The following is a 26,367-nucleotide window of genomic DNA, read 5'->3' as shown; positions in this document are numbered from 1 at the left end:
CCCTGCTCTCACTGCGCTCAGTGGAGGGAGACAGACAGTCCACACGAACAGGAAGTTATATAATCTGTTAGAAACAGGAAGTGCCTGGGAGAAATAGAGCAGAAGGGGCTGGAGGGATGCAGCGTTTGTCAATAGGGCGTCTCATCTAGAGGTGACGTCTGAGCAACGTGGCTGTCTGGGGACAGGGCATTCCAGGCCTAGGAGACAGACAGAGCAAGCATCCCCGGTGCCTGGCGTGTTGAACAGCAAGGAGGCCAGTGGAGCGTGTGGGGGGCGGGGGAGGGGAGGCGGGAAGCAGTAGGGGGCGAGCTAAGAGAAGAAATGGGGCAAATCACGAGGGGCCTCTTGGGCTCCTGGAAAGACTTATTATTCTGAGGACGATGAGGAGGCGCCGGAGCGTTTGCAGCAGGACTGACATAATCTCATCTGTGTCTTAACGAGGGGTCCCCGGGGACCGCGGAACTGGGAAGAGGGTAGGAGCGAGGATGGAAGGTGGGGAGGCCAGTTAAGGGGAGAGAAGACGATGATGCTTGGGACCATCGCGAGCTCAGTGAAAGTGCGATGGAGAGAGAAGATACTGGTCAATTTTTCAGGGTAAAACCTACAGGATTTACTGATAGATCAGACATGGGATGTGATGGGAAGGAGTCAAGGGATCTCATACTAGATATAAAGCAAAACACGAAATATTTAGATAACTAGAAAAAATTAATATTTGACATACTATGAAAATAAACACTTAATCCTCTCCCCTACCACGGTGACGTCGGGAAGTCAGGTGCGCAAGTCTCTCCACGGTCAGCCCCGCCCAGGCCCCGCCTCTGGCCGCCCTGACCACGCCCATCAGCCCCCGCCCTCGTTGCCATGGTGATCGCCGCTCTGGGTCGGCGTCCCAGTCTCCGCGAGGCTCTGGTTGCTATGGTGATGGCGGCGCAGGGCGCTGGCGGGACTCTTTCGGCTGTGAGCCCCGCCCCCAGCGTCCAGGATTCGTCGGAAGCAGACGGGGCCCGCGGGGTGCTCGTTGCCATGGTGATCGCGGCCTCCCGACCCTCCGGGACTAGGCAGCGCCAGGAGCTGTGTCAGCGGCCGCAGGTCAGTCAGACTCCCCTTGGGTTGTCCCCCTCGCCAGCCCGCGTGATACCCTCCCACCTCACGATCTGAACGCGGCCAGGGCCCCCGGGGCTTCTCATCTCCTGACCGCCCACCCCGGCCCCCAAGAGCTGGTCTGGAGAGGGAGGATCCGATGCGGAGGACCACAGGCCTCGATCGAGGCCACTCAGTGGGGGGGGCGGTGAGCCGGAGGAGGAGACCCGGGCCTGTGGATATCGGCGGGAGGGGCCCAGCGCCGGGCGGGGTGCTTCTGGGAAACGCTGTGGGCTGAGCCCTAAGGGCCCGGCGCACCCAGAGCCTTCATCCCTTGAGGCCAGGAGTGGGGACCCCCTCCCTACTCTTCTCTCTGCTGGGACTCTGGGTCCCTGCTGTGTGTGCCGCAGTCCCTCAGAGCCCAGCGCTGCGCTCAGGGAGGGGCCACTCCCGGCAGGGCAGCTGGCGGCAGACCCAGGTCTCCAGCCCTCCCAGGCCGGGCGGCAGGCCTGCGCCCCCACCCCCTGCACACACTGCCTGCAGGCTGGGAGATGGCCCCTGACAGTCCCGACGGAGAGGGAGGCTTGGACTGTTTTCAAAGCTACAGCCATGCTCAGCATCAACTCTGGGGAATCCCCAGGGACTCCCTAACCCTCTTTTTCCCCTGTTGGGGGCACAGGATTCCTGGAAGGATGAGGTCCTCCCTGACACCTTTGGGGCCCTCTGTGAGCCGGGACCGCATCATCAGCAGCTTCCCTAAGGTAGGGAGGCCTGAGGCCAGCCCTTGATGTGTGCACTGCTCCAGGGACAGCTTGCCCGCAACCCAGCTTTCCCCGCCTCGCTCACCCCCGGGAGCAAGGCAGGTGAATCAGGAGGCCAGTCCCTCGCCGATAGACCCCAGGGACTCAGCAGAGTTCTTGAGGAGCTTGGCATGGACTTGCCCAAGGTGGGCTGGCAGGTGAAAGGTGACACTAGAAGGCAGTGTGACATGGAGGTTAAGAGCACAGACTTTGCAGTCAGACAGTGGTGTGAACCCTGCGTGTCATTAAGCTGTGTGACCCCGGACAAGTTACTCAACCTCTCAGAGCTGCTGGCCCACAAGGATAGCTCTGCTCACTTTGGACACCCGGTTCACGGTAAACGGGTCTCTTGCCCAGGTGGTGGTTGCTGCTTTTCTCATTATAATTATTACATTATCAGGGGTTCCCTGGTGGTCCAGTAGTTAAGAATCCACCTTCCAATGCAGGGGACGCGGGTTTGATCCCTGGCCCGGGAACTAAGATCCCATATGCCTTGGAGCAACTAGGCCCATTGTGAAGCTACAATGACCCTGCCTGCAACTAAGATCCAACCCAGCCAAAAATCAATCAGTATTTTAAAATTATTATTAGATTACTGAACAGTTCCTCCAGTTTCCTGGGACCAAATCAAAGGCTCTCACGCCTTACCCTTCTGCCCTCTGTCCCTACTGAAAACTCACAGCTATCTTAAAATCCATCCTTAATCACAGCAGGGGACACAAATCCATACAACCTGAAGTGGCTGGGAGGACCAGGGTCTCCCAGCCCGGCAGAGGCTCCACCTACTCTCTGCTCGCCGCCGCTCAGGGCCAGGTTCTGCAGCAGTTTGTAACACAGAAGGTCAGACACAACATGATGTCCGCGAGAGGGGGCCACTTAGGACAGCAAATGCTGCTTCCTGACACAGGCGCAGGAGAGACGAGCACCTCTCGGGCTGATGCGTGATGATGAGGGCCAAAGTAAGTGCTTGAGCGCCAGATGTGAGAAAGGTGCAGCAGAGAAGAAGCACTTGCACGCGCGTTTGCTTCCACACGCAGAGAGTCTGGAAGCACGCTTGCTGCTGCTGCTAAGTCGCTCAGTCGTGTCCGACTCTGTGCGACCCCGTAGACGGCAGCCCACCAGGCTCCCCCATCCCTGGGATTCTCCAGGCAAGAACACTGGAGTGGGTTGCCATTTCCTTTTCCAATGCGTGAAAGTGAAAAGTCAAAGTGAAGTTGCTCAGTCGTGTCCGACTCTTAGCGACCCCATGGACTGCAGCCCACCAGGCTCCTCCGTCCAAGAGTACTGGAGTGGGGTGCCATTGCCTTCTCCGGCGGAAGCACGCTTGAGACCCTGCTGTCTGTGGTCGCCACCCTGTGTGCGGGAGAAAGCCTCCCTTCTGAGTCTTGAAATCTGTGCTCAGGCCGGTGGGGGAGGAGGGCAGACTGTGGGCGCTTGGGGTCCGCAGCGCTTCTTCCTCCCCGTCTCTTGCTTCCTCTCTTCTGAGTTCTGTCTCCAGCTCGCACAAAGCCTCGGTGTGCCTCTGACTGGTGGATGGCTCCCGAAAGACTTGCCATCTCATCAGAGGCCCAGCAACTGCTTCCCTTGTCAGTGGTGGCCGGGGATGAAGGGGCTGAAGAGCTGAAGGAGGGGAGGGGTGGCTGGCACAGGTCTCCTGGGATGAAGGACCTCAATTACAGAGCGTGATAGCAAGGCTCAGAGAGGTAGGGAGGGCTGCCTGCCAGGGGTCACACAGCTGTGCGTGGGGCAGCCCAGACTTGGCCGGACCATGGCTGACTCCAAGCTCTGACTGTCCCCCGCCCTGGGGGGCAGCCTGGGGCACCTCTGCTTCCACAGAAGGTGAGATTCTCTGCCATCTGCTTGTGGCCAGGTTTACCCGCACCCGGGGGACACAGCACTTCGGGCCTGAAGAGTCTGCGGTCAGGCGGGCCGGTCCTTCCTTCATCCCACGTGTCTGACCTCCCTGTGTGCAGGGCCCACCAGCCTTCTCTAGCACACTTCTCTAATCTGCATCCCGAGTGGTGCGGTGCGTGATCAGTCGCTCAGTCATGTCTAACTTTATGTGGCCCCATGGACTGTAGCCTGCCAGGCTCCTCCATCCACGTAACTTTCCAGGCAAGAACACTGGAGTGGGTTCCCATTCCCTATTCCAGGGGATCTTTCCGACCCAGGGATCAAAGCTGCATCTCCTGCCTCGGCAGGTGTACTTTTTAGCACTGAGCCATCTAGGAAGCCCGTATTACGCACTAACCCGCAATATATCAGCGTGACATGGAATTAATGCTGCCTATCAGGACGTTTTATCACTGTTTAAAAAAACACACACCCGAAAGTTATTTTTAAGCTGTAAGTTTTCTTGAAAAGAAATTCCTAGCTTTTATTCAGGACAACAAAAACAGTACATTTGAAAACGCTTTTCTCTTAGGAAGAATCTGGGATCCACTGCATCGTTTTATCTTGTTCTTTCCCCCTCTTCATTCTGTCCCCAACATTTCTACATCTTCCTCCTCTTGGCGGGCGCCAGGCTGCGTCCTTCCATTGGCTCATTACCATCACGAGCTGAACTGCATTATTTTGTGTCGGGTCTTGGCTGCCTTTCTTCCTGCCGCACTGCGCGGCCAGGTTCCTTATTGCTTTTGGACCAGTGGTGGGCCCCCTCTCCTGACCGCCGCGTCTCGGTCGCGCCGCATCCCTCACCCGCCGCATCACCTCCCGCGACTTGAGGCCGACAGGGAGAGAAGCGGACAGAAAAGCAGCCAGCCTTCCCGAGAAGAAGGCCCACCCACCTCCGCGTGGCCGTGGCCCTGGGCTGAGCGCTTGCCTGAGCTGCCCGTCTGCCCCTGCAGCCCGCAGACCAAGAGGCGCTGCGAGAGTGCCCCCACCGCACAGCTGAGGACGTGGGCTCCATGAGGCCCCGCATGCGCCCTCTGCAAAGCTCCTTCCCTCTCCTCGCTGCCCTGGTGCAGTCACACCGGGCGAGGGGGCAGGGGGGCCAGGGCAGCGAGCCGCCGGCCAGGGCGATGGAGGTGGCGGGGCCACAGCAGAGCGCAGCTGCGGAACACAGCGAGGCTCCGCCCATGCTCCGGCCACGCCCCACGTAGCCTCGGCCAATCGGACTGCAAAGCACAGCCGCCGTTGGCAGCGAGGCTCCGCCCATGCCCCGGCCACTGCCTACACTTAGCCTCGGCCAATCTGACCGCAAAACCGTTTGTTTGGGCTTCCCTGGTGGCTCAGAGGGTAAACAATCTGCCTGCCGTGCGGGAGGCCCGGCTTCGATCCCTGGGTCGGGAAGATCTCCTGGAGGAAGGAAATGGCTCTTCTTGCCTGGAGAATTCCACGGACAGAAGAGCTCGGGGAGCTACAGTCCTTGGGGTCGCAAAGGGTCGGAGACGACTGAGAGACTTTCACTTTGTTTGTTTAATATGATTTTTTTTCAGCCTGTGGAACAAACGTGCATTCCCCGAGTGTCGGGGCGTCTTTGCAGAGCACCCAGCAGGCATGTGCCAGGCCAGCTCTGCGCTGGCGGCTTTACAAACACGACCTCATTCACGCCCCCAAGTCTCGAAAGGTTTCCAGATGCAGAAGCTGCAGTTCCCAGACGTGAGGCAGCTGGCCAGGGTCACACAGCACCTGAGGGTCCGTGCTCTCAGGCCACTATTCGGTCCTGCCTTCCGAAAAATGTGGACGAAGCAAGTGCTTTCTAGGACATTTTCCATGCACGAATATGCATATTTTTAAAAAAAGAAAGCATCAGAAATTCGTAGTAGAAAGCGAAGGAGGGTCTTGGTGCTAAAAGGGTCCTTACAGCCCGCCCCTCCTCTCACCAGAGGGGAGAGAGGTGTGACGCACCCACAGCAAGGGCACAGCTCCCCTCCTCCAACAAGACCCAGCTCTCTGGGTCCCCGCCTGGGCTCCCTGGCATATTACAGCCTTGGAGCCTGGGAGGTGCTGACAAGGAGGGACCTGACGGAGGCTTGGAAGGGGAGGGAGGGGACCCTGGGAAGTAGGCCACCAGCTCCTGCTCCGGAGCTCTGCAGGGGGACGTGGCTGCCTGTCTGTCTCTCTGCAGTGGTACACGCCCGCTGCCTGCCTGCAGCTCCGGGAGCACTTCCACGGGCAGGTCAGCGCTGCCTGCCAGCGCGGGAACACGGGGACCATAGGGTGAGAGCTGTCCCCGCGGGGGAGGGTGGGGAGAGGAGCACGTGGAGGCAGACGTGGTCCTCGGACAGCGGACCGCGTGAGTGCCAGCCCGGCCGGCCCAGGCACCATTGGGCCGGTCATCCCGCCTCACCTGCCGCAGGACCCTCTCTGCCCTTGGGGAGGCCGGTGCCTGAGGTCTGAGCACAGCTGTTCCCTCGGGCTTCAGCCTTAGTGTTGGGGCCCCAGGGCTGCCTCTGAGTCCCCACCACGCCTGCCCCTCCGCCCAGGACTCAGCCTCCCGTGGTGCACATTTATGATTCTTACAACAGGGATGTGGGCCTGGTGGGGTCAGGGGTAAGGAGGCCCTCTGCCCCCCCCTGGGCCAGCGAGGGGGGCACACACCGCAGAGCGTCTCACGGGTGGCCTGTCCCCGTCACGAGTGGGGACTGCGGGGAAGGAGGGGCCCGTATGTGTGAGGGTCCCCTCGTGACCACGCCTGCGAGACCACGCCACGCCCCTCTCAGGCTCAGACTCTCCAAGGTGGTGGTGGTCGGCGATCTCTACGTGGGCAAGACCAGCCTCATCCACAGGTGCGCGGCCGGCCACCCCCTCCCTCCCAGCACCGCTGTCAGGCCTGCCTGGGAGGCCCAGTCCCAGGTCACAGCAGAGACCGTGTGGCCACTGGGAGGGGGTGCAGGAAATCGGGGAGACAGCAGGCGTGCAGAGAGCGTGGCCTCCTGGGAGCCTGGCGATGGTCAGGCGGTCCCCCGCCCCCCTGCCGGAGGGCATGGGCCTCTCCCCATCCTGACCCCCACTTGCAGCCTCTGGCTGCGGCAGCCTCTGCCACGGAGCTCTTGCTGGCGGCTCCATCCGCCTGTGGCCCGTCCTTGTGGCCACCGCCACCTGGCCTCCCCGCGCGGGCGGGCTTCCCGTGGCCTGCAGCCCCCACACGTGGCCTCTGACAGCTTCCCGGGTCCCACAGGTTCTGCAAGAATGTCTTCGACCATGACTACAAGGCCACCATCGGGGTGGACTTCGAGATCGAGCGCTTTGAGGTCGCTGGAACCCCCTTCAGCCTTCAGATGTAAGCGGCTGGCGTCTGCCTGCGCGTCTCCTGACGGTCATCGGCGGGCTTTGTGGAAACCCCGGGGAAGGCCCCAGGAAGGGAGCAGGAGGCCTCGGCCAGCTGTGTGAGGCTGGGCTTCCCGCTTCTGCAGACCCAGGCCCCAGGCACACCCACACCCTCTACCCCATGCGCCTCGTGTCCCTCTGATCCCACGCACCGGGCCTGGGCATGGCTTCCAGCAAGTCACTTCAGGCCTCTGAGCCGCTGTTTATGCCTGGAAAACGGGGCCAAAACTGGTCCCAGCGTGCAAGGCTCTAGCGGAGGTCACGTGGCCCCCAGGCCTTCCTGGGGCTGGACATCCCCCTACCCCTGCCCTTGCTCGCCTCCCCCTGCCTCTCTCCGTCTCTCTGTCTTCTCCCTACACCACGGGGGGCGCACCCTAGGAAGGGATCAAGAGCAGGTGGGGGCTGGCAGCAGGCACTTCCCAATGTCCGTGCTGCTGGGAAGGGCTCTGGGTCTCCCGCCGGGGGGTCCCATGAGCCTGCTGGCTGAGACCCCACGAGCATAGCTAAACCTGCCGCCTCTTGGTCTCCCTCTCTCTTTCGGCCACGGCACAGCTGGGACACAGCAGGGCAGGAGAAGTTCAAGTGTATCGCATCTGCCTACTACCGGGGTGCCCAGGGTGAGTGGCCAGCTACTGCCATCAGCAGGGCCTCAACCACGTGCAGCTGGGGGTCCCCCGTGAACTCCTGGCCGGGCTCACCCTGAGAAGCTGGGTCTTCCGAGAGCCACGGAGGAAGCATAGGGGGGCCAGTCCTGGCCTTCCAGCCGGGCCTGGGCGGGCGCCTGCCACACGCTCTAGGGGGCCCTGGGTGGCGCGTGCTCTGCCACTGAAGGTCTCAACCCCAGTTTCCGCTCAGAAAGATGCTCAGGGTGGGGAGTGTTTGGGCAGAGACCCCACAGAGAAGAGCGGGTTGGCTCAAGAGCTGGGGCCGGGGCTTGGCCAGAAGGGAGGAGAGGGGGTGCCCGCCACCCCAACACACCGTGGAGACCAGCGGGGCTCCTTGACCACTGCCTCCATGCTGAGGGCACCCCAGCATTGGGCAGGCCTCCCGGGCAGCAGGCGGTGGCAGTATAGCCCCAACCGAGACCAGGAAGACGAGGGAGAGGGTTCCTGTGGGAGGCGGGGGCCCGGGGTCGCAGGCGTCCCGTCCAGACTCAGGCGACGAGGCACGGCAGCATCCACTCTGCTGCTGTCAGAAGTCACGCATTCACGAAGGCTGGAGCAGAGCAAAGGCTGGAGCAGAGCAAAGGCTGGAGCAGAGCAAAGGCTGGAGCAGAGCAAAGCCAGGAAGCCGTGGCTGGAGTGACAGCTCTGCCAAGCCCACTGTGGCCTCTTCTCGGGGTGGGGGGCTGGTGTGCGCCCCCACCCCCAGGAATAAGCCTGGCAGGCAGCCTCCCGGCCTCAGTTACCACCATCATCAGCGTGCTTCTTCGCGCTGGCCCCCAGGCTGGGCGGGGCCGGGGGCAGCCGGCGTGCGGCCACCCAGGGCAGATGGGAGCAGGCAGGGCAGTGACAGAGGGGTTGAGGGTGGGGGGCTGCACTGCCAGGACCCCCCGCCCCGAGCCTGCCTCTCCGCCAGGGCCCCGAAGCTGCTTGGCGCTCGTGGCCGCTCAGCCCCAGCCGCCAGCGTGGGAAGTTGGTGCCAGAGCTCTCCCACCGCCGCTCCAGCGTAATCCCCTTGGCCACCCTGAGGGCCCGAGGTGGCCATGGTTGGTCCCCGCCAGGTCACGCTTGACCTCTCAGCGGTCCAGGCCTCCCCTGCGCTCCCCACAGCTGTCAGAGGCAGAGAAACTTTGAGGCAGGGGGCTCACCTTGCCTCCCTGGGCCCCACTGCGGCTGGGCTGCTGGGTGCAGATCAGAGGGGTGGGGACTGAGTCCCCATGCCACGGGTTCAGGGCTGCTGCCTGAGGGGTCCCCCAGGACAGTTGTGTGGGAGCCCCCTTGTCACACCGTCTGCCTACCTGCTGCTCACTGGCTTCCCCCGGCTTCCGCCCCACCCCCCCACCCCCGTGCGCGCAGTGATCATCACGGCCTTTGACCTCACCGACGTGCAGACCCTGGAGCACAGCAGGCAAGTCCGGGCTCAGTGGCCCCCTCCCTGGGGAGGCTTCCTGGAGGGCTCCCCAACCCTGGGCCACGAGCTGGAGCCCAACGGCGTGTGCAGCCCAATCCCACTGACCAGGCTGGCCGGTCAGCACCAGCTGCCCACGGGGCGGCGGCGGCGCGGCTGCGGTTATGCTCGGCCAGTGCAGAGCGGCCCGCGTTGACTTCAGGGCTCAGCTTGAAAGCCAGTTTGGGGGGAAGGGCCTGGCGTCCTCACCGCTCCTGGGCCCCAGGCGTGGGGATACCACTGGGCACTTGCTGTCTTGGGCCGAGATCTGGGTGAGAGCCGGGGGTCGTTGGCTGATGGGCCAGAGCCCCCCGCCCCTGACTTTGGTTTGGGGCGTTCACAGCTGCGTCTGCAGCCCTGTGAGGGGAGCCGGGCTGGTCAGTCCCGTTGGTGGCAGCGCGCGACCGACCCAGGGTGTGGGACGCCGCGGGGCTCCGAGTCCCTGACGCTCCTGCGTCCCCACCCACTGGAGACGCCCTTGGTCCACATCCCCTCACGGCACCCCCGGCCCTGGGGGGGCCTCGGGCTCCCTCGACTGCTCGGGGTGGGGTGGGTCCATCCCAGCCTGTCACCCGCGTTCCAGGCAATGGCTGGAGGACGCGCTGAGGGAGAACGAGCCGGGCGCCTGCTTCCTGTTCCTTGTGGGGACCAAGAAGGACCTGCTGGTGAGCGGAGCCAGGCAGGCCAGGCGGCCTCGGGGGATGCGGAGAAGAGGGTGACCCCCAGGGCCTAGGCGGGAGCTCTCGGTCCCCGATCCCCGTCCAGTCAGGGAGGGACGCTGGAGCTCAGACCCGCCCGGGATCACCTCCAGGCGGGTGCCTAGGCTGGGCGTCCCCGCGCGGGGCCGGGGAGGGGGACGAGGGTGCTGGGTCAGCAGGGCGCTTCCCCCAGTCAGGGGCCGCGTGCGAGCAGGCGGAGGCGGAGGCCGTGCGCCTGGCCAACGAGATGCAGGCTGAGTACTGGTCCGTGTCGGCCAAGACCGGTGAGTGGCTGCGGGGCTGCCGCCGCGGCCTGGCGATCGGGGGCGGGGGCCCGGCCCGTGGGGGGAGGAGCGGCACAGCCGCGCTCTCCAGGGAGACCCCTACTCCTGCGCGTGGGCAGGTCCCTGCGGATCCCGCGGCATCTCAGGCAGGCAGGGGCAGCCCCACCTGGAGCCGCAGCGTCGGCCCGCCCCCTCCCCGACGCGGGCGGGAGGCCCCGCCTGGCGTAGCGCGCACGGTGTCAACCAATCGCGGCTGAGCGCCCGCGGGCCGAGCTGCGCCCGCGGGACGGATGCGCGCTGGAAGGGCCCGCTGACGGGTCCCTCCCTTCCCGGCCGTCTTCAGAGAAGGCGCTGAGACAGCGGCCACGCCCCCGCCGGCTCTGGCTTCACTGGTTCCCCTGCGCCCGAGCTGACCACACACACGGGCGCCGCTTACCGCAGCCCCCAACGTCTCTGAGCCTCAGCATCCTTACCCGGGAAGTGGGGCGATGCCATCACTCTTGTATTTTTAATGCTGCTGCTGCTAAGTCGCTTCAGTCGTGTCCAGCTCTGTGCGACCCCAGAGACGGCAGCCCACCAGGCTCCCCCGTCCCTGGGATTCTCCAGGCAAGAACACTGGAAAACACGCTTGTTATGATAAAAGACAGGATTCCCTGAGGAAAAACGAGCGAACGCACAGAAGCAAAGAACAGACTTTGCAAACAGGTTGTTGGGATGGAATGAAACAACTCGAAGTGCCTGGTGCACGGCAGGCGCCAAGGCTGTGGGCACTCAGGAATTATACCTCGGAGTCCTTACCCCAGGGGAGGGGCCACCGTGGACGCCTGCCCGGGGTGCGGGTGGAAGCACCACCTCCTCCGGTCCAGCACAAAGTGGTGGCCGTGCCCAGTTCCCTCTGCCCCTTCCTGAGGGCACCGCCAAGTCTGTGAGAACCCACTCTCTTATCGGAGTAACAGCCCATTCCCAGAGAGCTCCTTGTGGACCAAGCAGGACTGCCTTGCGCGGTTGTATAGGGTGTTACCTGCACAGATGCACTGTGCGTGTCGAGGGCTTCACCTGGCCCTGTGCCCCGATGGGTGGCCTTGTCCTCCTGGAGGAGGAGGCACAAAAGGCTCCACGTGGGGGCCAGGGGCACTAATCCTCGTGGCTGCCCGCTGGACAGATGCAGAAAGGTGACGAGAAAGCAGGCCCACTTGTGGTCTCTGCACAGCCCAGCACCTGGCCTGCGGGCATTCAGCCGTGATTGATTGAAACGGTGCATGCTAAGTCGCTTCAGGCATGTCTGACTCTTTGCAACCCCATGGACTGCAGCCCGCCAGGCTCCTCTGTCCATGGGATTCTCCAGACAAGAATACTGGAGTATGTTGCCATGCCCCTTCTCCAGGGGATCTTCCCAACCCAGGGATTTAACCCATGACTCAAGTCTCTGCACTGGCAGGCAGGTTCTTTACCACTAGCGCCACCTGGAAAGCCCGATTAAAAGACTAGATGCCTGGAAACCAAGGCTCAGAGGTTGTCAGGAGCGGCCAGGGCTAATCGCCGGGCCGGGAGCCTGTCCCCTGCCCAGGGAAGGGAGCGTCCTGCCTCCTGCCCCACCGGCTCCCCCCGCCCCCGAGAGGGTGCTTGCAGGTGGGGGTCATGACTGTCCCGTGCCCGCAGGGGAGAACGTGAAGGCGTTTTTCAGCCGCGTGGCAGCCCTGGCCTTCGAGCGCTCGGTACTGAAGGACTTGGAGCTGAGGAGCAGCGCCCCGCTGCAGGTCGGCGGCGGGGACCTCATCCGTACGTGCACGGCCCCCGGGCCGGGGAGGGGCTCACGCCCAACCTCTGCATCCACCAACCTCTGCCGAGACTCGACCGTCTGCCCGGCTTGTCTGGGCCCCTCTCCCATCCCACTGACCTCTGGCTGCAGGCCGTCCGCCTGCCAGCCAGCTCAGGTGCCCGGTCGACACCAGGTGACTTCTCCTCTTGCTGCAGGGATGGAGGGATGTCCACCCGAGACCCCGAACAACAGGAGGTCCTCCAGCCTGAGTTGCTGTTAGCCAGGCCTGCGGCAGAGGCCTCCCGACCCTCCACGAAGCGTGCTGGTGCTGCGTCCAGGACACAGAGGGGGGCGCGGGGCGCCCACCGCGCTGAGCCCCAGGGCCCCCCCCCCCCGTCTCCTCCTCTCCATAGCGGGGCGGGAGCCAGAGGGGGCCCCCACTGCCGCCCAGGGGCCTGTGCTGGAAGGCCAGTTGCACCTACAGAGTTGCCCGTCAGCCCCAGCCACAGAGGCTCAGGACTTCAGGCACAGCACCTATCTCCCGGGCCCCAGACCCCGGGCACAGTTGGGGCTCCCCAGGCCCCTCCCCAGCCTTCCTGGGTTGGCCTCGGAGTCCCCCTCATCTCAGGGGCCGAGGCAGGTCAGTGGAAGCCCAGGGAAAGCCGGGTTTCTCTCCCGGCCCCGACTCTTCTGTGAGCAGGGCTGGGCCTTGCCGTCCACCGTCCCTTCGCCGTGGACTTGTGGGTCCCCTCTCTGGCCACCGAGGGGCCGCCTCTGGCTCCACCATGACCCGTGACATCCTGCCCCCCGGGTCGGGGGCCGAGGATGGGCAGAACGGGCCACACACACCCCTGCCCACCCCCGGCCCCTCTCTCCCACTCGCCTGGGGACAAGGTGCCGCACGCAGGTCTCTGGGGACCCCCATGATAGCCCCACATCTCTGCAGCACATCGGAGTTTCTCCAGCACCTGCAGGCAGGCGCCCCGTCTCCACAGCCCTCCTGACTCCCGGAACAGGCGGGCGCCCTGGCCTCCCCGCCCCAGCTCCCGCCCAGAGTGCCCGGCCCCCTCCAGGCTGCTGTGGGGCTCCTCCACGGGGCCTACTGAGCCCCCACCCCACGGCCACGGGGGGGCGCACGTCTGGCCTCCGTCCTCAGGGACCACAAGCGTTTCTGGGGCAGCTGGTGGCCCATGTCTTCAGCTCTCCTTTTCGTAGACAGAGGGTACTCCTTTGCATAAAGCACTCCTGCAGGAACTGCAAATTCGCCTTGTGAGATGGGGCAGCACAGGGCTCAGCCTCCAGGGAGGTGCCTCCCGTGGGCACGACGTAAGCAGTGCAGGCCTCCTGCTCCTTGTTTGCTGTGAAACCAGTGTGACCTCTCCCTGGCCCATGGGTGGCCTTCTTCCTCCCAGGCTGGGCGAGCCTATGTGTCCCTTCAGGGCTGTAGATTTGACTTCCTGCAGATGGGCCAGACTCCGTTCAGGCCGCCCAGCCCTGGGACAGTCGGCTTTTCGCTTCTTTTCACTGAGGTGACCGTCCTCACAGCGGCAGCTTCCCACGCTCGGGATTCCCCGCAGAGACCTAGCTGGGCCTCCCGTGGGCTGGCCCACCAGACCCAACCTTGGCTTCTCCAGGCCCGGGTTTGGGGCACATGAGAGACAGCGTCGGGACGGGTGAGTCTGCTCAGGTGGGCTGGCATCCTCCCGGCTCCCTCCCCCCAACACTGGGGACTGTGTCCAGCTGTCACTGGCCCCTGAGCCAGGACCACCGTCTTGTGTGCACCCAGCCCTCTAAGCTGCCTGGCGGGAAGCTCTCCTCCTGTGGCCCCCCGAGTGTGTCCAGCTGTTACGGCGTCTCTTCTGAAGCGGCCGTGGGCCCACTGATCGCACAAGTCCACAGAGACAGTGACGTGTCTGGGCGCCGATGCAGGGCTGTGTGCGAGCACTTCCAAGGCGTCTGGAGGAAACGGGGGCCTCGGATGCGTCCAGAACTCTCCTTCAGCCTGGCGACGGGACACAGCCCTCTCCCAAGGGACCGTGGGCTCCTGAGGGCCTTGGGCACGTGAGGCGGACGCCTGAGGTCGCCAGAGATGGAGGTAAGGGGACGTGGCGATGGGCGGGGGGCCCACTCCGCTCATAGTCACGCAGATAGGAACCTGAGGGGGGGCAGTGGAGGGCGGCGGGGTCGGGCCTTCCTGGCCTGTGAGCTGTAGAAGGCGCTCGGGACCCAGGAGTCCCGGGGCAGAGACAAGAGCGGGTGTGGGGCGCGGGAGCTTTCAGAAGCAGCCGAAGCTCAGAGAAGACCCTCCTCCTCTGAGCCTTCCGTGTTCCTGGAGACGGGGCGGGGGAGCTGGGGGCCCCAAGACGACACGACGCGTGCCCAGCAGCCCCGGGTTCCCCTGCCATCTGCGGCGGCCTCCCCACCACTCTCCGTGTGTCAGGCCGATGGGGAGTAGCGTGGGGTCCCGCAGCCTCCTCCCAGGCCTCCAACCCTCATCCAGACATCCCCCTGGCATTCCGGGCCCCCGGCCACCTGTCTGAGCCTGCATCCCCAGGAGGGAGCAGGGTGGGGCCTTCCGTCCACAGGCCGCTCTTCACAGGCCCCTCCCGCCACCCCCTGGTCCCCAACGGAAGGGTGGCATCCCCCCACCCCGCCCAAGGGTGCCCTAGGTCTCTGACCACGGGAAGCCATGGCCCGGACTGTGTCGCCGGCCAGGCCCTCAGGAACTAGCCCATCTTGTCCAGGCCCCTGCAGTCTCTGCGAGGCTGGAAACAGCCGCTGAGGGGCTCCCTGGGATCTGCACCCCCACCCTCCGCTGCAGGGCCTCATCAATAGTTGATTCGGCAGAAGGCGGGGGAGTTCCAGCCAAGAGGGGAGGAAAGGTCCACGGCTCGCTCACTCGGAGCCCGGGGCCTGTGAAGCCCTGCAGAGACCCTGCTCCCCTGGGCCGGGGCTGGGGGCCTGCAGCAGGCGCCCCGGCAGGCGCCCTCCAGCACAGCGCCACGGGCAGGGCTGTGGCACAGCGGCATCGATCACCCCCGTGTCCCACTCTTGCCTGCAGCTCCCTGGGGCTGAAGGATGATGGATGACAGCTGGGGGGTCGTGAGGCCACATCCCCGCCTGAAGGGAGCCCTCCTCTGGCCCCCAAAGCTGGTGGGGATGAGGGCTCACACAGAGCAGAGAAGCAGCGAAACGCAGCCCCCCTTCCTGCTGTGTGAGGCCGTTGGCAGTCCCTCCCCACGCCTCCCCTCCCTCGGCCCCCAGGCGACCACCAGCCTTTCTGTCTCCAGAGGCTTGGGCATTTCATGTAAACGGAGTCATACAGTGTGCGGCCTGTTATGCCTGGTTTCTTTCCCTTGGCGTAATGCTTTCAAGGTCCGTGGGTATTCAGCATGCACGGGCACTGCATTTTCTTTGATGGTCAAATAATATTCCAGCGTCATATTCCCTTGACGAGTTTCCATCCCCCAGGTTCTGCGGCTTCGGAAGTTCTGAGTTCTGTCCAGCAGAGGGGGCTGTCGAGTCTCAGCGGCTCATTGCAGCACAGGGACCAGGTAGCCTTTGGGGAGGGGCTTGCGCGAACCTGGTCTTGCGTTCAAGAACCCGTAGGGCTGCTGCTGAGGGTACATGAGGGTGTGCGTGTGTGTGTTTGTGTGTGTGTGTGAGAGAGAGCTTTTGAGCTTTTGAAATGAATTATAGAGCTTTGTCCCGGAAAATGATGGAAGTGGAAACGGGGAAATATCACCGACAATCCCACTTTCCTGTCCCATTTTAGTTTTGGGATGGAAAAAAAAAAATGTCGGGAGCGATGGAAATGTTTGTTAACTGATGGTGATGATAGTTTTTGTGAGTGAAACCCCAGATCTGACCTCCTGCAGTCTACACCAGCCTGGCCCCTAACCTAGCTCTTTCTCAAACACACCCGGACCTCCGAACTCTCCCCATCTTTGCCTGTCCGTCCCCATCTCCAGGACCAGCTCAGACGTCGCCCCCGCCAGCCAGCCTTCCCCAGACCTGCGTCCTCTGGGATGCCCACTCACACAGCTCCTGGGCCTCTGCCGCGGCCTGGCTCGGCCCGCCTCACCCCTTCCTCCCTCCCCTGTGCTCACCACTGCCTCTTCCCCCGGGGCAGGACTGACGGAACACCTGTTTTGTCGTAAGCACTGAGTGTTCACTGGGGAACAAGACAGACAGATCTCTGTCCTCGGAAGTTTAGATCTAGCTGGGAACACACACTGAGAGGGGATCGCAGACTGTTAATGGATACGGATCCCACGTTCCTCCTCTGCCCTCCCTTTCTCTGGAGGGAGGGATGATAAGAAAGCTCATGGGGAAGGAGCAGAGACCTCGGGCGGGGGGGGGGTGGGGGGTGGGTGGGAGGTGCTTCCGGGGGAAACTCTGGGGAGGAGAGGAATGTCCTTGGGGCCAGAAGAAACTGTTCTGCTATCTCGCAGTGTCCTTGTGCCCAGCAAGCCACTTGCTCTGCGAACGGAACAGGGTGCGCAACCCCCACCTGCAGTGCCAGCTTCCAACGCACACAGATTTAAGGCGGCGCCAAGTTGGGGGCCTGCAAACCAGCTCCCCCCCCAAAGTATTTTTTTCTTCCCCGGTGCTTAATGATATTGTCCCAGATGAACTCACAAGTACCCCCTGGAAACTCAGGGACTCTGTTAGCAAGGGAAAAAAGAACCAGTTTATGCTTTTGCGATTCTCCCTGCTGACGGCCAGGGAATGGGGTTCCAGAGGCATTGGGTTCTGGTTCTGCCAGATCCACTAGTGGGGTTTCGGGAGGAAGGCCCTAATGGGTCGGTGAGCTGCCGTGTGCCATGGGCGGGGAGGCCAGGGTTTGTTACTCCCGACTTGAAGAGGTGTTCAGGATGTGAACGATGCTGGGGTTCCTGCCTGGCTCTGCTGGCCGTCAAGTCAGGGCCTCAAGCTCTCCTTCCTCAGATAAAAAACAGGCTTTTTTTTTTTTTTACCCTCGGGGCCCTGTCCGCTGGGCAGAGGAGTGCGAGGGTGGACACAGCAGAGCGCGGAGCGCCTGCAGGGAGCCGTGCCTGGAAGCGCCTGCCAGTCCCCCTCCCCGCCCCCCACAGCCCCGGGGCTTTTCCTGCCAGGCCCCCAGGGCACCAACGTGAAAGGCGACCGCGGGAGGAGCAGCACAGGCTTTATGGTTGCCCTCTCCGGGCAGCTTCCGCACGGTGCTCACAACACTGTTCCACGTGAGAAAAACCGGCTCACAAGAGGAGGGGAAGGGAACTGCCAAGGTCACACAAGCCGCCGGGGGAGAGACCTGAAGCCCAGCCAGGCCGCTCCGTTCCCTCTAGATGAGACGTCAGGGCATCCGCTTTGGGTGGCACCGGAGCTGGAGGGGTGGGCGGCTAAGAGAACCCTCATGAGGTGGGGGCGGGCGTGTGTGTGCTTTCTGGTTCTCCCGCTAACGCCCGGGGAAGCAGGCGCGAGCGGCCCAGAGGCGCCTGGCCTCTAGCCGGGGTCTCCGGCTAACACGTCCCATTTCCTTTCGCGCCACCCAGCAGGCTGGTCGGGGTCTTCTCGGCCCTCAGGCCCCCCCGCCCCCACCGCACCCCCGGGGTCCACTCCGCTGTGTGTCTGAGATCTCCGGGCTTCTCCCGCGGACCAAAAGCAGACTCCGTTTCAGTGCCCGCCGGGCCGTGCTGTCCGCCTCCGTCCCCCATCCCTGTGCGCCCAGGGGAGGCCGGGGCCCCCCCGGGGGCAGACGACAGATGAGTTCCGAGTCAGGGCTGCAGGAAGGGAGACGTGTATGCTGAGCGGCCCGGGGCGCGAGACATTCCTACGGACCCTCTCCATCATGCTTCAGCCGTCACGCCGCGACCCCAGCGCCCGGAGGCCGGCTGGCGACCGCCGGGCGACTTGTCCGCTGGGGAGCGCGCTCAGCCAGTGACGCGCGAGGGGCACCTGTTCCCGGGAGTGCAGAAGTCGCCGTCTCGGCCTCAGTTTCCCCAGGCGCGGGGACCGCCGGCAGGGCCGCGGCGGGGGGGGGGGGGGGGGGGCCCCTTTAAGAAGCCCCGCCCGGTTCCATCAGCCGCGCCGCGGCCCCGCCCTCCACCCCGCCCCTTCCTGCGGCGCTGAACTCGGGCGGCGCGCAAGAGAGCGGCGCGAGCTGGAGGTACGAGCGCCGCGCGGGGAGAGGCCTCTTTAAGAGGCCCCCCTACCGCTCCATCGGCCGCGCGAGGCCCCGCCCCCGCCCCGCCCCGCCCCGCCCCTTCCTGCGGCGCCGAGCGCGGGCGGCGCGCGACAGAGCAGCGGGAGCGGGCGGGCTGAGCGCAGCGCGGGGAGCCGGGCGGCGGCGCGGGAGCCCGAGGACAGCGGCGCGCGGGTGGCGGCCATGGGCTAGCGGGCCGGCCGAGCGGAGGCAGCGGCCGCCCCACCCCGCGCGCGCGCGCGCGCGCCGGGAGCCCCGCACACAATAGCGGGCGCGCGGCCCCGCGCCCTTCCCCCGCGCGCGCCCCGCCCCGCGCCCCGCGCCCCGCCCCGCGCGCCGGCCGCCTGGCCGCGGCCTCACCTGCCGCCCGGGAGGGGGCGGGCATTGTTTGCGCGCTGCCGCCGCTGCCGCCCCGCCGTGGGCATGGGGGCCGCCCGGCGTCCCGGGCCGGGCCTGGCGAGGCCGCCGCGCCGTCGCTGAAGCCGGCCCCGCTGGCGCGCGCAGCCAGGCGGCGCAGGTGAGGAGCCGCGGCCGCGCCATGGTGGACCCGGTGGGCTTCGCCGAGGCGTGGAAGGCGCAGTTCCCGGACTCGGAGCCGCCGCGCATGGAGCTGCGCTCTGTCGGCGACATCGAGCAGGAGCTGGAGCGCTGCAAGGCCTCCATCCGGCGCCTGGAGCAGGAGGTGAACCAGGAGCGCTTCCGCATGATTTACCTGCAGACTCTGCTGGCCAAGGAGAAGAAGAGCTACGACCGGCAGCGCTGGGGCTTCCGGCGCGCCGCCCAGCCCCCCGACGGCGCGGCCGAGCCCCGCGCGCCGCGCGCGCAGCCCGCGCCCGCCGAGGGCGCCGACCTGCCGGCCGCCGACGAGCCCGAGGCCCGGCCCGACGGGGAGGGCTCCCCGGGCAAGGCCAGGCCCGCGGCCGCGCGCAGGCCCGGGCCCGCAGCCGCCGCCGAGCGAGACGACCGCGGGCCCCCCACCAGCGTGGCGGCGCTGCGCTCCAACTTCGAGAGGATCCGCAAGGGCCCCGGCCAGCCGGCGGCGGCGGCGGCGGACGCCGAGAAGCCCTTCTACGTGAACGTCGAGTTCCACCACGAGCGTGGCCTGGTGAAGGTCAACGACAAAGACGTGTCAGACCGCATCAGCTCCCTGGGCAGCCAGGCCATGCAGATGGAGCGCAAGAAGTCGCAGCAGCAGGGCGCCGGGCCGGGCCCCGCAGACGCCCCCAGGCCCTCGTATCGCGGGCGCGCCTCCGAGGGCAGCGGCTGCGGTGGCCTGGACGGCGACTATGAGGACGTCGAGCTGAACCCGCGCTTCCTTAAGGACAACCTGATCAACGCCAACGGCAGCGGCAGGCCCCCCTGGCCGCCCCTGGAGTACCAGCCCTACCAGAGCATCTACGTCGGGGGCATGATGGTGGAAGGGGAAGCCAAGGGCTCGCTGCGGCGCAGCCAGAGCACCTCGGAGCAGGAGAAGCGCCTCACCTGGCCGCGGAGGTCCTATTCCCCGCGGAGCTTCGAGGATAGCGGGGGCGGCTACACGCCGGACTGCAGCTCCAACGAGAACCTCACGTCCAGCGAGGAGGACTTCTCCTCCGGCCAGTCCAGCCGCGTGTCCCCGAGCCCCACCACCTTCCGGCCCTTCCGGGACAAGAGCCGCTCGCCCTCGCAGAACTCCCAGCAGTCCTTTGACAGCAGCAGCCCCCCGACGCCCCAGTGCCAGAAGCGGCACCGCCAGGGGCCCGTCGTGGTGTCCGAGGCCACCATCGTGGGCGTCCGCAAGACGGGGCAGATCTGGCCTAGCGATGGGGACAGCTTGTCCGGCAAGCTGCCTCAGGATGGCGCCTTCCACGCAGACGCAGGTAAGTGCCTCTGCCGGTCTGGTGGGCATACCTGAGAGGTCCGGGGTGTAGGGGCAGGTGGGTACTTTGTGGAGTGGTTCTCAAGCGCCAGTGGTGGGCTGGAAGGGTTCACGCCCATTCCCCCAGCTGAACAAATTCCATCCCTGCTTTCCTCCTGAATGCAGATTCCCAGCGTCTGGAGTGGGATTCAGGTGAGGGGTGGTGCGTCAGGATGGTGGAGGTGGCTCCTTCCTTTGGGTCTGGAGCCTGTGCTCCCTCGTGAGAGTGCTTCCTCGCCGTGGGCCGTGGGTCGAGACCGGGAGTGCCTTGGACGCCTTGGCCATCTCTGCCCTCCGGGTGGATACTTCACCAGGGACTGATCTGCGTCTTGGGCAGTCCCCGCCACCTGCCCTGGAGGGTTCCACGACGCGTCCGGGGAACCCACGGGATGCCAGCTGCTCCCAGGCTGGAGGAGCGTCGGGTTCGCTCTCTGGCTGGCAGCCCCCGTGCAAGTCAGAGCAGGTGGAAAATACAAACCAGGAGGAAGGGAGGCCACCGGAGAGCCGGGGCTGGAAAGCTCTATCCGGGGCTGCAGCAGGGCCACAACCGTGCTGGCCGGCCCAGTTTGGACAGCGGAGACCTCACTGCTGGGCGTCTCACCCCTGCTCCGTCGTCCCCCTCGCCCACCCACGCTTATGTTAGGCTCCGAGTCCCGGTCCGGCTCCTGGTCCTGAGATTGAACCCAAGGGCCATGGGTGTAGCCTGTGCACATCTGGGCACACATCTGTGTACAGGTGCCCCGTGGCGCCGGGCTGATGGGACTGTGTTTCGAGAGCTGGGCGCAGTTTGTGATGGAAGCCAGGACAGGGATTTGGGGTGCTTGGGGGTGAGGCGGTTGGGAACCTCTCAGAGTCCCGGTCCCTGCTGAGTCGATGTGGTTTTCCGCTCCACTGACTTTTTCTTTTTCTGCCGATGGAGTCGTGTCTGCTTGGTGAGCTCTCTTGAAGCAAGTGAGGCTATTTTTGGCTCTGTGAAGGGGCCTCTTTGCCATCCGCGCTCCGTCCTGTTTGTTTTGGGCTCACCTCCGTGTTGATTCTGCCCGTGCTGTGTGGCTGGGACCTGTGGCGGGGCCCAGCGTCCATCCCTCAGGCCCCTCGTGTGTGGGGGAGCCGGTACTATGGAGAAGACCGCTTTGTAGGCAGGTCAGCTCCTCTGGGCTCTGGAGCATTGCCCTGTGGTCGCCGGGCACCAGCCCCGTCTGGCCAGCTGTTGGCCAGGCGAGCCAGCTTGGATTGGCCTTGCGAAAAGGAGAGCTTTCGCAGGGACCTGTCATCTGAAACTGTTCTCTTGCTGGGGGAGGTGGGAGTTTCCAGCGAGTAGGGCCCCGTTGCGGGGGTGGGGAGGGGGTGTGTTTGGGGGGCTTCCCTGCAGGCCGTCTCCGGAGCTCACAGCCCCTCGCCTGCCTTCAGCTTCTGCTCTGTGCGTGACGCAGGGTGACGTAGGCTCCCAGCCGAGGAGGTCATCTGACAACTTGGACCATCCCCGCCCCTTTGGCGCTTGGTGAATCCTGCTCTGAAAGCCCTCCAGGGTCCCACCTTGTGTCTCCTGCTGGTCTTTGAAGCTCCTGGCAGTTTCAGCTCTGGGAGCCCGCCCAGTCCGCTTCTCAGGGCTCTCTGAGGCGTGTGGCTGGAGGCGAAGGCAGGACTGCTGGGGCCAGGCCATCTGTCTCCTTCCCAACAGTTTGCCCACGTTCCCTAGACGCCCTCGGCCAGGGCCCGTGCCTCTGACGTGGGACAGTGGGGAAGGTCCCAGCATGGACGGAGGGGACCTCACCTTGTTCTCTGCTGCAGAAGCTGCTGTGTCCGGGGGGAGGGAGGGAAACAGCTGGAATGGTGACCGTGCTCTGACATGCGTGTCCCCCGGGAGCTTGGCCTCACTCCCCACCCCGACCCCCATCTGCAGATAAGGATACCGCCAGGAAGTGGCAGAGGCGCCTCTGGGCCCCTTGGGGACGCGGACCCCCGGTCCTTTCTGTTGCCCTTCACACCCCTGAGAAATGGGGCTGGATAGGTCCCGGGGTCCTTCTGGCTGCAAGCCCTGCTGTGTGCAAGCCCGCCCCTCCCACTGTGCAAGCTGAGTGGAAGGAGGGAGCATGGTCCTTGCCCCTGCTTGGGAGCTTAAAAAGGCAGCAGGAGACAGGAACGCACCCAGCCCAGGGCAGGGTCAGGAGGGTGGGAAGGCGGCTGTGCCCACCCTCGTCCCTTAAATTCCTCTCTGGGAACCTGGCCGCCCCTTCCTGAGAAGGGCCACTCAGCTGGGGCCTCTCCTCCCGAGGCGCCCCCAGCCCGCGTGTCCCCCATAAGCGGGTCTGTGTTTCTCCCTGGGCTCTGGCCGGTGGCTGCTCTGTTTCGTCCTATTTCTGCTAAGCGGTGAATTTGCCCTTTGGATCCTGGTGACATGTTATCGTCAGAGCGATCACGGCTTTGTTGTTCCCTTGGGTTGTTGAGTGGACTGATGACCTGCCTGAGTAACTGTTGGGCAGAAAAGGGTCTTGGGCCTGGCCCGGCCTCCACCAGCTTCACAGACCAGACAGAGCCTGTGGGCACCTCCAACTTGAGCCTGACTGCGGCCCCCTTCCCTGGGACGGAGGCAGAGTCCAAGACCATTTAAGTCATCGATCGACAGGCTGGAAGGGGAGTCTCGATGGACCTGTGCAAGGATTCTCTGGCTCGGAAAGGATAGCTTTCTGGTTTGGGAACAGAAGGCGGCATTCTGGACCTTTCCCCGAGGAAGGAGCTGAGGTGTAAATTTGTGTGGGTCCAGGGCTCAGCGCCCCTCATCCCTCCCTGTTAGGCTTCAGTGTGCCCTCCCCTCCCTGGCCAGGAGTCCTGGGGTCCAGCCCACCCTCTGGTTTTAGAAGGTTCCAGGTTCACGGCGAATGGACAGGCCTCTTCTCAAGTTGTGGGACAATAGGCCTGAGTTTTGACTGAGTCTGCTTTTTAGATGAAGGCTCAGGAGGTGGTGGAGGATTTATAAACTAGGAGCCCTTTGAGGGTCTGGACCCCGACTGGAATTAGAACTTCTGTGGTTCACGTTGGATTTTTTTTTTTTCCTTCTTTCTGGAAAAAAAAAAGTAGTAACTTTAATTAAAATGAGGTTCTTCTGTGACATGGGACAGGTTTTTCTTTATCCTAGAAAACGTTGTTGTTGTCTGGTCTTTAAGTCATGTCTGACCGTTTCGTGACCCCATGGACTGTAGCCCGCCAGGCTCCTCTGTCATGGGATTCTCCAGGCAAGAATACTGGAGTGGGGTGCCATTGCCTTCTCCAGGGGATCTTCCTGACCCAGGGATGGAACCCGCATCTCCTGCCCTGCAGGCAGATTCTTTGCCACTGAGCCAGCTGGGAAGCCCATCCTGGCAAAGTATACACAACAGAGCCTGACGTGTCTTCTGTTTCTCAGCGTCCAGCTCGGCGGCATTCAGGCTGTTGTGCAGCCACCACTATCTCTAGAGCGCCTGTCTTTCCAGCCGGAAGCCGCTCCATTTCACGGTCACTCGCTGCTCCCGCCAGCCCCTGGCCACCACCGCGGTGCTCTCAGGCCGTATTCTGTGGCTGTACCGAGCCCTGTGCCTCCTGTGAGTGGAATCGTGGGTGTTTGTACTTCGGGGTTTCCCTGGTCTCCCTCAGTGGGGTCTTGATGTTGCCGCCAGTGCCCTGGACCTTCCCACGCCAGCTCTGGTCCTGATTCATGGGCGTGCCTCTTCAGGGGAACCCCTGGGAGTGACGGCCGCGTCTCCTTGACTTCCACCACCCGTGTGTGTTTGCGTCCTGGGGGCAAACTGCCAGGGACTGGGGTCCTTCAGCAGCAGAAACCTATTTCCCTTCGACCCTGGAGTCCGCAAGTCCAGGATGAAGGTGCCAGCGGGCGTTGTTTCCTCGGGGACCTCTCCTTGGCTGGCAGCTGGGCCCCCCTTGATGCCCTTCCACAGGGTGGTCCCTCTGTGCCCGTGGACCCAGATGGCTCTGTGCATCTCTGAAACCTCTTCTTCTTATAAGGACACGATCCACATTGGCTTAGGGCCCCACCCTGATGACCCTGAACTTATCACCTCATGAGAAGCCTGCCTCCCGCTTGCTGAGATGCCGCAGGCTAGGCCCTCAGTGTGTGAGTTTTGGGGGCGGAGGGACTCAGGTTGGTCCCCATCACTCAGCGAGTCCCTGATCAGACAGCAGGGAGTTGGTGTGTGAGCAGCCTCGCCCCAGGGTTTTAGGAGGAATTCCTGGTGAGGCTGGCACCGTGGGCTGGCTGTGTCTCTTTCCTCATCTAGGAGTTAGGGGTTGGACCCTGGCATTGCTGAAAGATCTTTTCTTTCCATTCTTTTTTTTTTTTCCTTTTTTTGGCCTTGCGGCTTGCAGGATCTTAGTTCCCCAACCAGGGATTGAACCTGGGTGTCCACGGCAGTTGAAAAAAAAAAAGCACCAAGTCTAACCACTGGCCCACCGGAGAAGTCCCCTGAGTTTTTTCCTGTAAATTGATGGGCACAGCGTTGCAGGCCTTTCTTTTTATGCCCGTTTGCAGCTGTGTTTCGTTTTCCATAGCAGCCACCTCTCCCCGTTGGGACCCGCAGGGGGGTTTGTTGGGCGTCTGCCCAGTGCCTGGCCCGCCCCCCGGAAAGCCTCTCCGGTCTGCATCCATGGGTTTGTGGGAAGGCTGCTCCCGCTGCGCCTCGTCTTTGAGAAGCGGGGCAGCCGGAACCTTGCTGATGTCCTTCCGCCCTTCCGCGGCCACGTGTCTTCCCTTAGCCGTGCCCTCGCGGCGCTTTCCTGTTAGTCCTGCGTCCGCGTGGCGCGTCCTGAAGACAGAGGCCTGCTGTGGCGTCTGTGCCTCGGGTGCCGCGGTGTCTGGGGGTCCCGGGTGGAGTGCGACCCCACGCCCCCCGCCGTCTCTGAGGACCCTGCTTGCCAGGCCCTCCGTGTTCTGACCCCACCGGGCTCACCGCCCCCCGACCCCGCATCTGATAATTGGCACTGATTTTGGGGGCCCGACAGCACAGGTACCCCAGCAAGGGAGCTTGTTGGCTTTGAAGGAGACCTCCGAGGCCATTTCTGCTTCTTCGCTGATGCTGGGGCTCCTCTTGCTCAATCCTAAGAGCTTCCCGAATCCCCGGTGTGGATGGGGTGGTGGTTGGTGCCTGGGGTGCGGGCGGGGACCGCGAGGCCCAACCTGGGAAGTGAAAACTTGGCTTTGGAGGAGGCTGTTTCATGTGCCCTCGGAACATTCTTGTGCAGCAGCTGGAGTGCGATTATTATCGTAATTATACGCTGTCCGTCAGGCTGGCTCTGCGGGGGCGTGGGACCCGTACCTTCCCCCAAGATCTCTTCGTTGGCTCAGGGGCCTGGCTCCGGGTGCTCTTTCCTCGGCTGGCAGGTGTTGCCCAGCGCATGAGAGTGGGTCCCGAGTGAGGGACCCCTCCGCTAGGGTCAGGGGGACCCGATGAGGCACGACAGAAGCAAAGAAAGAACAGCTGCTGCAAGATACCCTGAACCCGGCCGTCCTCCTGGGGCCCCCGGCTCAGACTCCGCCGGCAGGCTGGGCAGCAGGCCCGAGAGGACAGGCGCATTGCGAGGACGCTGCCCGCCCGTCTGCCCCGACCGTCCAGCTGGGGAGGGGGCGTGACGCTGGCCGGCTCCAGGCAGGGCCTGGCTGGGAGGCGGTGACCGAGGCGCTCGGCCGTGTGCACAAGCCGGGTCAGCACACGGCCTGGGGGGTGCCAGGAAGGCCCCGCCTGTGGCCGAGAGACCGTGGTGCGCGGACTCTGCAGGGAGCGAGGCGCTCTGCCGTGTCCCCGCCGCTTCCACGAGGGCCGGGGGCGGGCAGCCCGGGGGTGCTCCCCACGGTGCCTCTGCTGGCGTCAGAAGGGCCTTTGAAGGTTCATATTTACAGGCCTGACATGCTCCCATGAAAGAATGCTGCCAGGTCAGCTGGTCTGCCGGGGGGTGGGGAGAGAGTTGCTCTGCAGGTGGCGTCTGTGACGCACCCTTGTGTGGAGCGAGGGCAGCCTTCCGGAGCGGACGTCCACCTGGTCCTCGGGAAGAACGCAGACCCTGAAGGCTGGCGACCGGACGTGCCCCAGGCCCAGCGTGTGGCCTGTGGTGCAGGGACTGGGCTCTGTCGGCCGGCGAGGATGCCCCCTGTCTTGCCGCCGGGGGGGGGGGGCTTCTGGGTGCCCGGGACAGTGGCCCCCTCTCTGGTCTCACAGAGCTGCCCCCTCAGCAGCTGGCGTCAGTCGATTGAACGCCCCGTGGTGAGCAACTTTAAGGGAGGTACAGGCCTTCTCA

General features: G+C 64.2%; 2 protein-coding genes across 6 annotated transcripts in view; both read left to right on the top strand.

Annotated features, from left to right (window-relative positions):
* Positions 1–969: 969 nt before the first annotated feature.
* On the top strand, positions 970–16,284 carry RAB36 (RAB36, member RAS oncogene family). Of its 5 annotated transcripts, XM_042234171.2 has the most exons (14): positions 970–1,092; positions 1,763–1,844; positions 5,953–6,044; positions 6,548–6,613; positions 7,006–7,107; positions 7,707–7,771; positions 9,173–9,224; positions 9,847–9,928; positions 10,155–10,245; positions 11,905–12,024; positions 12,220–13,677; positions 13,791–14,099; positions 15,476–15,558; positions 15,976–16,284. In XM_042234171.2, the coding sequence occupies exons 2-11, from the start codon at positions 1,776–1,778 to the stop codon at positions 12,282–12,284; spliced, it is 804 nt and encodes a 267-aa protein (XP_042090105.1). In that variant the 5' UTR covers positions 970–1,092; positions 1,763–1,775; the 3' UTR covers positions 12,285–13,677; positions 13,791–14,099; positions 15,476–15,558; positions 15,976–16,284. The 5 variants fall into 5 exon arrangements, with proteins under 5 accessions (XP_042090105.1, XP_042090108.1, XP_042090106.1 ...); XM_042234174.2 differs by lacking the exons at positions 15,476–15,558; positions 15,976–16,284 and adding an exon at positions 14,826–15,331 and having other exon boundaries at positions 11,905–12,002; XM_042234172.2 differs by lacking the exons at positions 15,476–15,558; positions 15,976–16,284 and adding an exon at positions 15,066–15,331.
* A 2,298-nt stretch (positions 16,285–18,582) lies between these two features.
* The window catches only part of BCR (BCR activator of RhoGEF and GTPase), an 85,691-nt gene continuing 77,906 nt past the window's right edge, over positions 18,583–26,367 (top strand). The window contains exon 1 of the mRNA XM_027956858.3: positions 18,583–20,047. Coding sequence (XP_027812659.2) covers positions 18,727–20,047 — 1,321 coding nt within the window. The 5' untranslated portion in view covers positions 18,583–18,726. The remainder of the gene's footprint in view (positions 20,048–26,367) is intronic.

This window comes from Ovis aries, chromosome 17 (assembly GCF_016772045.2).
Source record: "Ovis aries strain OAR_USU_Benz2616 breed Rambouillet chromosome 17, ARS-UI_Ramb_v3.0, whole genome shotgun sequence".
Classification (NCBI taxonomy): domain Eukaryota; kingdom Metazoa; phylum Chordata; class Mammalia; order Artiodactyla; family Bovidae; genus Ovis; species Ovis aries.
The sequence above is the reverse complement of the archived record's forward strand: the minus strand, read 5'-3'. Positions and strand labels throughout refer to the sequence as shown.

Bases quoted from the DNA above. Each gene is read 5' to 3' on its own strand.
- RAB36 (XM_042234170.2), top strand. From the start codon at position 1,776: ATGAGGTCCTCCCTGACACCTTTGGGGCCCTCTGTGAGCCGGGACCGC. The intron at 6,614-7,005 runs GTGCGCGGCCGG...CGGGTCCCACAG, and splicing joins AAGACCAGCCTCATCCACAG to GTTCTGCAAGAATGTCTTCG. The intron at 7,108-7,706 runs GTAAGCGGCTGG...GCCACGGCACAG, and splicing joins ACCCCCTTCAGCCTTCAGAT to CTGGGACACAGCAGGGCAGG.